At 42.3% G+C, this 11110-nt stretch overlaps 1 protein-coding gene and 1 long non-coding RNA gene across 7 annotated transcripts in view; one reads left to right on the forward strand and one right to left on the reverse strand.

Annotated features, from left to right (window-relative positions):
* LOC108444716 overlaps positions 1-11110 on the forward strand; it is a 69170-nt gene that overhangs the window by 15611 nt on the left and 42449 nt on the right. The gene's annotated exons all lie outside the window — the stretch shown is intronic.
* The window catches only part of SPON1 (spondin 1), a 175985-nt gene that overhangs the window by 360 nt on the left and 164515 nt on the right, over positions 1-11110 (reverse strand). For all 3 annotated transcript variants that reach the window (XM_017726344.1, XM_008644072.2, XM_017726345.1), the window contains exons 8-16: positions 10384-10585; positions 9365-9505; positions 8969-9044; positions 8348-8530; positions 7871-8041; positions 6665-6832; positions 5625-5789; positions 4103-4366; positions 1-3365 (exon numbers count right to left, since the gene is read on the reverse strand). The exon at positions 1-3365 is cut by the window's left edge and continues 360 nt beyond it. In XM_017726344.1, coding sequence (XP_017581833.1) covers positions 3202-3365; positions 4103-4366; positions 5625-5789; positions 6665-6832; positions 7871-8041; positions 8348-8530; positions 8969-9044; positions 9365-9505; positions 10384-10585 — 1534 coding nt within the window. In that variant the 3' untranslated portion in view covers positions 1-3201. The remainder of the gene's footprint in view (positions 3366-4102; positions 4367-5624; positions 5790-6664; positions 6833-7870; positions 8042-8347; positions 8531-8968; positions 9045-9364; positions 9506-10383; positions 10586-11110) is intronic.

Genomic DNA, 11110 nt, shown 5'->3' on the forward strand with positions numbered 1-11110 from the left:
TCAGCAGGATTATTCAGGACATCAGAACGGTAACAGTTCTTATTTTTATTGACTGGTAACCAGTGCCTATTACACTACTAGAAAGTTTACAGTAACGATGCAAGACTTCTACATATTGTATGTCAGAGCTTTATTTTTTTCTGAATAGAAAATCAACCTCTTATTTTTTTAATCATTTGTTTGTGTTTCTTTTTTTTATAAAATGTAACAAGCGTAAATGTTTCTCTTGTACCAAGTTAGAAGAAAGACAAGTGATCTGTAAAATGCTTCAACAGAAAAAACAAGTGTGAAAAGCTGAGCATAAGCAGGAGTGGTCACACATTTCTGACCCGGTGCAATCTACCTTGTCACTTCATGTATTAACAAGGTGGGGAAAAAAGCAATTTGCAACATTAAGAACTTTAATGAGCCTAAGAGAAATGACTGGAAATCACACTGAACAGCCTTCTAAGAGAGAGAGAAAAAAAGTATGTGGAGAATCAAATTAGTAAGAGCCACGGAGAAAGCAATGCCAGATTGTTTGAATGGACAATTTTGTGGGCATGTTCAGAAAGGCATTGTGTGTTTTCCGTAAGTGTATTTGGACTATATGGCCTTTGGCAAAGGGAGTATTTAGTAGGACAAAACAGCTTGATGTACTGGAACAAACGCGAAAATGAAAATACAACACTGGGTTTAATTGATTATTTGCAGAAACAGGCACGGTTTTGCAAGATAAGCTTGAACAAGTGGTAAGGGTTGATGAAATAAATCTGGTTGCTGAACTCAGCAATTTTTTTCTATTCAGGAGAAACTTCTTCTGCTCCCTCCACCCCAGGCTCATAGATCCTTCAGAGCCTTTAAAAGCACTCTGCCACACATTTTATGGTCAGAGATTACTTTTCTGAGTGAATGGCCTCAGCTGGGACAGCCCTGACAGCTCAGCCAGAGATGTGGCTCTGCCCTGGCCGAGCCCCTGGCATTGATCATTGTGGCCCTTCTCTGCAGTTTCTTCACCCAAAACAGCTCAGCTGGTCACTCCTCCCGTACCTATATCATTCCACTGGGGTTTTTTTGTTGTTGTTGTTGGGTTTTCTTTTTTTTTTGGTTATAAAAGTGTAATGTAAGCTCCTAAAAGCATTAGTGAGGGCCAGTCTTGCTGCTATGCTGTAATGGCAGTTCTGTAGAGACATAAACTGCAGAATTTTTCAACAGGCACAAGGAGGCAAGCTATCTGAATTAATATTATGCAGTGAGCCAAGCTGTGCAAAAAGTAAAATGTTTGGTTTTAGCATTAAACCTTGTTGTATTCTTTTTTCCCCTGGTTTGGTTGAGTATGGACGTGCACCCATTTCATTTAGCAGCAGCAGGAGAGGGTTCACACTGCAGCTGGTTCCATTATTTCCCTGGCCTTTCCTTCATTCCAAACCTGCAAAAAGCAGTAAAATCCCTTGAGAGGGCGGGATGTGATGGCTGTGGAAGTCCTGAGCAGCCCTTGCAGTGTCCAGTGGAGGATGAACAGCTGATGAACAGCCCCACAATTAATGCCACCAGCCCGTCGAGCCAGGTATCTTTGTACCCATTGTTCAGGTACAGAGGATCCCCAGCGTGGTGGTGGTGAGGAAGAAGAACAGCTCAGAAGGTTGTAGTGCTCAGCAAACAGGGACATTTAAAACCCAGGTGTCAGGTCCTCAGGGTAGTGACTGAGTGCTAAGGAAGTGAGTAAATTACTTAAGGCTGGTTTAAAGAGACCATTAAAAAAATTTCTCTCCATTCATTTCTCTCAAGCTTAAGAGTTAGCATCAACAGTCTTTATTTTCAGTGCATTGTTTTTATTTCTGTAGAGACATAGGTGGATGCTGCCTTGCTTGGACCAAAAGAGAACCCTTCACCTTCCCCTCTTAATGTCAGATTGTTGAACTTACAGGACAATACTGTATTCCAATAGCAAGTGGGGCCCAAGGGTGTCGCTGACTATACCTGACTCCGTGTAGGGGTGAGAGCTAAATTCTGCAGAAGGTGGGGTGAAACAGCAATTAGAAGGATGAGGAGGTATTTTCTAATCTCAGGCAGTTTGTGGATCACTTAAGTAGTCAGGAAGGGCATTTAACCTGGCTAGTATATCTACAAATGGGTAATTCTCACAAATTTAGTAATTTTTAGATTACCCTATACTCTGAGTAAAAAAGACATAAATGACACTGCTGTAAATGTATTCTTGGGCCAATCTATAATTAGTTTTTTAAAATGACTGTCATTTTCTTTCCTTTCAGAGGCTCATTTCAGTTTTAAGGGATGCACGAGAACCTGGCTCACCTTTTCTTGACCATTTTTGTTTTATTATAAACCTGTTTCCCTCTTCACCTGTGATTAACATCCTCGTGAAACGGAATCTAATTTTTAGTGTCTCTCATGTGGAAGACTTCCTGTGACACAGCTGCTGCAACACTCTGGGCCAATTTTTACTAGTTCTGTATCCAATTTAAAAGGCAATGGATAGACCCAGTATGGACTGCACATACAATATTTGCATGTTTTCCTTATGTGCTGTCTTGACTGTGATTGTGTAGTGGTCAGACATCACTACTGAACTGCAAAAATGATTCCCTTTTTAAGTTTTGAAGAAACAAAGACCTCTTTGCATGGACGACAGCATCCATGTGAAGAAGAGTGTTGAGGATTATTATTATAATAACTATTAGCTTAACCCAACAGTGTAAAAAGATAAACATGCACCTTTAATGTTATTGAACCAGCATTACTGAAATTACTCCTTGGCATAGTTGTGTAATAACAGAGGCACTGCTTTGGATTTTCAAAATCAAATCTAGAGAGAAATCCTCCCACAGATGAAGCTTTCTGTCACTTTAACTTAGTTTTGTTAGTATGCATGCATCCCATGTCTTTACAAGTAGTATTTCTATATGGCTATTCCAGGTCCACAGATATGTCTGCATTTTAGTTAAATAACTCATTATGACTTTATTATTTTTATGCATTAAGGGCTGGCTGGAGTACCAAAGATTTTCTCTCAGCATAAATCCGTGAGGAAGTATTTATAAAATATTTTTCTTGCACCAGCAAGACTAAAAAGCAAAACACACTGCAAAAATGAAAACTAATATACACTTTATATTTTGTTGTTGTTGTTGTTTTAAAAAAACAAACCAAGGTTGACTTTCCATTTAGCTCAGAGTGCATCACTTGGAGCCTGGTGTTTTGTTAACAAGGATGGACATTACATGCTCTTAGCTCCTTTTTGTCTTTGCAGCTGGTAAACTGAGTGCTTTTGGACCTCTTCTTCACCATCATGTAGCGCTCCTGAATTCCACCTCCACACAGTGTAGAACATTCTGTCCAAGCAGTCCATGGTTTCAGCCTACAAACTGAAAAAAATCAGTGATTTGATTAAGTTTTCAGTAGTAGAAACCCCTGCTAAGTATAATCAAGTTGCGTTTGTCAAACACTGGAAAAAGTATTAAGAAAGAAATTTAATATCTACATCATAAAAGACAGAAAAAATTAAGAAATTGTTAAATGTCATACAAGCATGAGCCACAACTTAGCAGTAATTCCTATCCAGATAATGTTAATTATACCACAAGACACTGTGTTTTGGTGATTGTAGGAATCAGGACTTGATGATACAGTCCCCCACTGGAAAAGCAGTCCACGCAGATCTCTTGGAGCAGCCTGAGTCTGAATCAGACTGTTGAGGTGGAAATCAGTTCAGTTCTGAAATTCAGCATTGGATCCAGGAAGAAGTATTTCAAATGTTTGAAGCTAATTGGATGTAAAGATTACCCCCCAGCTCTGCAGAAACTGCAATCAGTCCTTTGCCAGGTGTAAATGTTAAACTTTCTCACACTTCCGTGTGAAGCAGCTAAAATATTTTTAGTGATGGGACATGGACAGATGTGGACCTTTCTCCATGGTGCCCTAAGCTTAGGCTGGGTGATTTTGGTGATGGGCAAGCACTGAAAGTGGCTGTGTTTTATTGTATGGCTAAAACCTTCCCCAGTTGGAAATGCTGAAGATGCTCTCACAGAATGCCGTGGAGCTGCTCACAAGCTCCTGTCATGCAGAAAAGCCATGAACACACCAAAAGTGGTTTCACACTCACCTGGATATTGCTCACTATCTAAATTCTTCTTTGCTTGTTCACTTCTCCTTTTATCCCGGGCCTCCTTCCAGCGCCTTTTTTCCATCCCCGGGCCCCGCAGGCACTTCCTCACTCTGCATTTTGTACGTTGGACGGTCTCTGGGCAAGCTGTTCCTCCAAACTGGGGCTCGATTTTAATCATCCTCGTCCTGATCATGTGGCCCTTCCCACAGGAGGTGTTGCACTCGGACCACTGGGACCACTCCGTCAGCTCACAGTCGATGGCTGCAGAGAATAAGAAATGTGACACAAAACCCATGAGATCTGAACACAAGGTCAAGAAACACAAGGGTGTGCCTGATGAATCTTTACACCCCAAATACGTGAACTCTACTTAAGCCTCCAATCTCCTCAGCAAATGTTTAGAGGCTGCATGTCAAAATTTTCTGAGTCCATTTCTAGCAGAAGTATTAATTGACACTCCCCTCAATTTCTTCTTCAAGAGTGGTGCTGGCAGATCACTAAAATTACAAAGAACATATAAAAAATTCTCCTGTGCCTTTTTCAATTTTCCCACCCATCTGTCTCTTTTGTAATGAAAAGCTGTTGAAAATTGAGTTATATTTAAAAATAATTTTCTACCTCTGAGATCTGAGCCTTGCTTTGCTGGCAGTGTTATGCAATAAGCCATATTTGCCAATACCATTATATCTTAAAAGTTTTCATCTTTCAGCACTGCTTAACACTTATAGCCCCAGTGAATAATAATCAAAATGATATTTCACATTATTTAAGTAAAGCTGAATGAGCAATTACAGTGTAAAACCCTTTTTAACCAATACTTTCTGTGAAAAATAATGTAATTTGTCATGAAACCTTGTAAACCAGCTGGCAACAGGATGCTAAAAGCAATCATATCTCATTCATTCAGCAATGCCTTAGGCTATCACACTTCACAAAGACTGAAAAGCAACTAGAAATTTGCTCTACCCAAGAAGTGGGGGATTTTAATGGAGTAAGGTAAAAAAATCACTGCAGCTGCCTCCACACCATCCAGCAGCAGGTTGCAAAGTGATACCGTTCAGAGATGTATCAAAAGTGGAGAAAGCCTCTTTTGTGCCCTTTCTGAGCTAAAAGAATCACACAGGTGATTTCAACTCTTCTTTCTTTCCCTCCTGGAACATGGTCTGCATTTGAGTTATAAACCATGTTTTATACTTCTGACTCATTTCCTACTGGGAAGTTGCCTGGAGCTGTTAGTGTGTTAAACATGGAGAACTGTATTCCCACAGCAATATTGGGAGTCAGCATAGGGTGAAGTAAGGCAGGCTGAATGTAAGACATGGTTGTATTCCAGCTCTCAGTTGGTGAAAGTGGATGATAATAATAATAATAACAATAATTAAAAAATAGATTTTTAAACAATGCACAGTTGATACCCTGCCAATTTAAGAAGTGATGCTAAGAAAAGCTGATGGAGGTTTGACCCATCAATTGTGACACATAATTAGCCTCCTCTTTCCAGGGAGTTTTCCAAACTCACGGCATTCGGGCAGCATGCACTTCTCTGCTTGCTCCAGCTCCTCGTTGCAGTCTCCAAGCTCAGCAGCAGATTTCAGCATCCTTTGCCGGGTTCTCATTCCCTTCCCACAGGTTACACTGCAGTCACTCCATTCAGACCAGGGAGAGAGCAGGCAGGGAATGGTATCTGACAGGAAATAAAAAGGGAATGAATTCTTGTTATTAATGATTTCTTATTATAAATAAATTATGAAGGGATACATTTTGAAAATGGTACAGCTGGAAAATGTGCTACATTTTATCTGTCATCAGCCAATTATACTTTCTTGTCACAAGCTGAATGGTGTTGCTGAAGAAGCTCAGGAAACTTTCTATTAAATTGAAAGGTTTGCTTGATTTAAATATCTTTGCTACCTTTTTGTATATCTAAGTCATATCTGCTGGGTCCCAGTGCATCTGGGGAATAAATAGTTTAAGGAGCTATGTTTTAATCATAACTCCTGTAAAAAAAAAAATGGATTGTTGCAGTGAACAGAACTGGAAGTCAACTTAATTTAGTCTAAGTGAAACTTCCATATTTAATCTACCAAAAGTATTTTTTAAATTATCTCTGTCTTTGATGAAGATTTAACATTTCCTAAGAAATTAATAGTGACGGTAAGGGTGAGGCTGGCTGACTGCACAAGAGAAACACCTCAATTTCTGACCTGTTCATGGGTTAAAAGGAGTGGGCACTGTTTCATTTGTTTTTTTCTAGCCTTCTGGTCAAATATACCTCATATTGCATAACTTAGAGTTGTTTAGGTATGGCTTGCTGAAACATACACCACTGTGTGGGTCATACAGCAACAGGATACCACTGAACATTTTTGATTGATGCTCTCATCCTGATGCTGAATGTGCTACTTAATGCACAGTCCCCAAGGTTTTTCTCTTAATTTTAAGGAGAACAAGGAAAAGCAGCATTGCTTCTGGTTTGGCTGTGTTCTTTGTGTGCTGGGACAATGTGTCAGAAATGATGTTTGTTTTTGTAGCAGAGCAGAGGAACTCCCGGGCACTCACGGCATTCGGGCATCATGCATTTCTCTGCCTCCGTGGTTTCTGCCTTGCACATGGATCCATCAGCAGGAGTCATCTTGATCATTCTGTGCCGTCTCTTCATCCCTGTGCCACAGCTGGCACTGCATTCATCCCACTCGCCCCATTCAGTGACCAGGCAGCTGCTGGGAGCTGTTCAAAGTGGACAAAGAAAATTGTTCATAGGTGTCACAGGATCAGCTGAGTTGGAAGGGACCCACAAGGATTATTGAGTCCAACTCCTGGCCCTGCACAGGGTCATCCCCAAGTGTCACACCATGTCCCTAAGAGTGTTGTCCAAACACTTCTTGAACTCTGTCAGGCTTGGTGTTGTGACCAGTTCCCTGGGGACCCTGTTTCAGTGCCCAGATATCCAACCTAGACCTTCCCTGACACAACTTCAGGCCATTCCCTTGGGTCCTGTCACTGTCACCAGAGAGGAGAGATCAGTGCCTGCCCCTCCTCTTCCCCTCACAAGGAAGTTGTAACTGCAATGAGGTCTCCCCTCAGTCTCCTCCAGGCTGAACAGACCAAGTGCCCTCAGCTGCTCCTCACACGGTTTCCCCTCAAGGCCCTTCACCTTCCTCGCGGCCTCCTTTGGATGCTCTCTGTAACAGTTTAATGTCTTTTTTATATTGTGGCACCCAGAACTGCCCCCAGCACTTGAGGTGAGGCTGCCCCAGCCCAGAGCAGAGCAGGACAATCCCTCCCTTGCCCAGCTGGTGATGCTGTGCCTGATGCCCCCCAGGTTGGCCCTCCTGGCTCCAGGGCACTGCTGGCTCATGTTCAACTTTCCATTGACCAGGACCCCCAGGTCCCTTTCCCTGGCACTGTTTTCCAGCCTCTCATTCCTCAGTCTGTCTGTACATCCAGGGTTGCCCCATCCCAAGTACAGAATTCAGCACTTTCCCTTGCACAGCTTCACATGGTTGGTGACTGCCCAGCCCTCACACTTGTCAGGGTCTCTCTGCAGGGCTTCTCTGCCTTCGAGGGAGTCAGCAGCTCCTCCCAGTTTTGTATCATCTGTGAACTCACTTAGTATCTCTTCCAATCTTGCATCCAAGTCATTTATTAAGGTATTGAAGAGCACAGGGCCTAAGATGGGGGACCCCACTAAGATTCACATAAAAAAGGATTTGGGCAGCTCTCCTGCCGTTGGCTGGATTTTATAAAGCTGAATAAAATACTTACAGCATTCCTCATTTACAATACACTTCTCAGTCTCTTCAGTAGGCACTTTGCACATGGAGCCATCCTCAGGGAACTGCTTTACGTATCTTTCCCTGGATCTCGTTCCCATCCCACAGGAGACGCTGCAGGGGGACCATGTGATCCAATCAGACATCATGCAGGTGGAACCATCTGGAACACAGAGAGTATTCAGTTGTGGGTATTAGAACTGCTGCCCATTTCTGTGCAGCATCCCTTTCATGCTGCCTTTCACACTGTCCTCTCCTCCACTGCATCCTTCACTCCTTTCCTTTATACTTCTGGGTACTTCATCCCCCGACACAGCTGAGATGCAGAATTGACCACAGACAGCTTCTTCAGCAATTTTCTCTTTGCCACAACTCAAGCCATACTACAGCAACCAACATCCCTAAGAACTCTGAAGGAAAAGTAAACTCTACAAGGTATTCTTCTCCTGCACCTTCCATTCCTGGTTACCTTCATCACTGCAGCCTGGACCCATGCAGGGCTGAAAATCCTGGGTGTCTGGGCAGGGCACACTGAGGTCCAGCTGAGCTTTAAGCATTCTCTGCCTCATTCTCTTGCCCTTTTCACAGGTAGAAGAGCTGCAGGCCGACCAGGGGGACCAGTTTGAATATATGCAGGTCTCAGGGGTGTCATCTGAAAAGTAACGAAGGGCAGTGAATGTTAAAAACAGTCTTCCATTTTCTTCCCTTTACTTGGCTGATGATTACTTTAGATTCCAATAGGACATATTATTTCTTTCTGCATTCTATCCTCTCCATTTTAGCCCAGAAGAAAGAAGAATTACCAATTGCCAATTTTCATTAAAAAAAAAAAAACTTATTTGAACCCCAAAAGTCTTCTCTCTTCTATTGCCTGTATTGTTACTGTCATCTCCTAGGTATACATGCAATTTATTTTCTGTATAAGGGAAGGCTAATAGAAGAGACCAGAAAAGATGAAAACCTAAATCATTGTTTGGCACTGAGTACAATTTTTGCTTCTAAGTCAGTTTTGTACCTTATCTACAAATGACAGTGGGGAATGGAACAAAATATAAATTATTAGTAACACACAAACTAATTTCAAACGTACCTTCTTCTTTTTCCTCCGGTGCTAGATCTGCCACAATATCATCTATGTTATCAGGAACGATATTGCACTGCTCCCCCTGCAAAAAAAGGATTGTGAACACTGAAAAGAGGAAACTCATCCTTGAGGGGTTCAACCAGTACATTGCTGTGTCTGCAGCACCTTTTTCTCTTTGAATTCCTTGGCATACGTAAAGAAAATCCCCAGCTGAGAAGACGAAATAATTACCAGAATTAGGAGAACTAATACTTTAAGACAGTTTAATTTTTTTCTGCTGTTGTGTTTGCTGTGGGTAGGTTAAGGACTGTAGATTTGGAGGGAAGGGGGAGAAAGAACTGATTGGTTTTTTGGTTTATTAAGTGCATTTTTGCTTGCTTGAGAATTTTACTTATATTCTACCTTTCGTGCAATTCTCTCAATGACAACTCTGGCCACCAGTTTGATAGATCCTCCTTCTGGGTCATAAAATGGGCTTTGAGGATGATCTAAGCTTGTAAGTGGTCTGATCTTCTCCTGAGGCACTGTAGGTTTGTTAGGAGACTGCAATCAAAAAGAAAAAAACATGTTAAAAAATAAACTAATGATTAATAGCACAATTAATCTGCAGAAATGAAAACTTCTCTGAAATGCTAAACTGCAAAATTCAAATGTAAGTTGAACTTGGTACATTTGTAATTACTGGTAAGGGGGTTTTTTGGTTTTGTTTGGGTTTGTTTGTTTGGGGGTTTTTGTGGTTGTTTGGGGTTTTTGTTTGTTTTGGTTTTGTTGTTGTTTTTCTTCTGCTTTGCTGTAAGAAATAGTTGAAGCTTTCTGTGCCAAACAGAACAGTTGGCATTGGATGGGAAGAGGCCCAAACTCGAGTTGATGTATCTGCTGATGGCACTGCTTTGATCTGTACAAAGGGGGTGAGCACCTAAAGGCTTAGCTGTGACCAAAGTCCGCTGTTTATTCAACAGGTGAATATAACAGGTGAACATGAATAAGAAGTTCTTTGCAGTGACCAAGCACTGGAAAAGATTGCCCGGAGTGCATGCAGAGCCTCCCTTACTGGAGATATTCAAGAGCTGCACAGAGTCCTATAATCTGCTCTAGGATGACCCTGCTTAGGTGGGGATGTTGGAGCAGACGACTCATTGTGGTTGCTTCCAACCTTACCCATCCTGTCATTCTGTGCTAATGATACCCCAGGTGAATGTAATATTATCCCATTCATACTAATGCTGAAGGAATTCAGGCAGAACAACCGACAGTTCAGTGCAGTTAACATCCGTTTAAATGAATTTTAATTCATTTCAAGAAAAACTTTTGCTGGAGTAAAAAGTATAAAGGCGCCTAGGGCATCACCATGGATCAAACAGCTTTCCTACCTCACTGCTTTGAGGTGATATATTTGGCTAAATTACAGATAGCGCCTATACCTCATAGGTGACGCCACTGTCCGTGCCAGCATCCCAGGGGATTAAATCCTGCACGACCTTCTGGACCCAGCCACAGTCCTTGGTGCAGAGATCCTCGGCAGAGAGCCCCACGTTCCAGTCGGGGCTGGGGCCCAGCATGGTGAGGAAGGACATCAGGTGCCGGTGGCGATCCACGGAAAACTCAGCAGAGGGAGCAGCTCTCCTGCAAATCCAGAGGAAGAGTGTTAGTAACTGCGGCCAGGTTCGCAGCCGGAGGGAATTGAATGAAGCTGGTGCTTCGAGCTGGGAAATACCGAACCACTCCTGGTTTGTGGGGATGGCTGAGCAGGGCCGGGAGAGGGCACTCCCAGGTCCCAGAATCCAGAGACCTTCGGCATCATTCAAGGAGGTTTGCGCTTCAATAGGCGAAAGGGATATAGAGATACAGAGCTGCAGCAGTGTGCTTATGCCTCAGTGGCATAATAATAAAAAAATCTGTCAAAACACTTGCAAAAATTAGGGCTAAAATGATGCCATGATGATTTTTTGCCTTTCCTTTTATACCCCTGTTATACCTTTTCAGAACTTCTGTATTCCTAGTGCTTTTTGCCTACATTCTTAGACTTGTTTGTTCAGCTAGAAGACTGAACCTTTTAGAAGCTTCGTAGCTAGGGATCATTGTGCCCCAGACCCCAAGGAGCTCTCCAGAACACATTCTGTAAACTAAGATAGAACCATCCAGGGGAAG

Source organism: Corvus brachyrhynchos, unplaced genomic scaffold (assembly GCF_000691975.1).
Source record: "Corvus brachyrhynchos isolate BGI_N302 unplaced genomic scaffold, ASM69197v1 scaffold281, whole genome shotgun sequence".
NCBI classification, from domain to species: Eukaryota; Metazoa; Chordata; class Aves; order Passeriformes; family Corvidae; genus Corvus; species Corvus brachyrhynchos.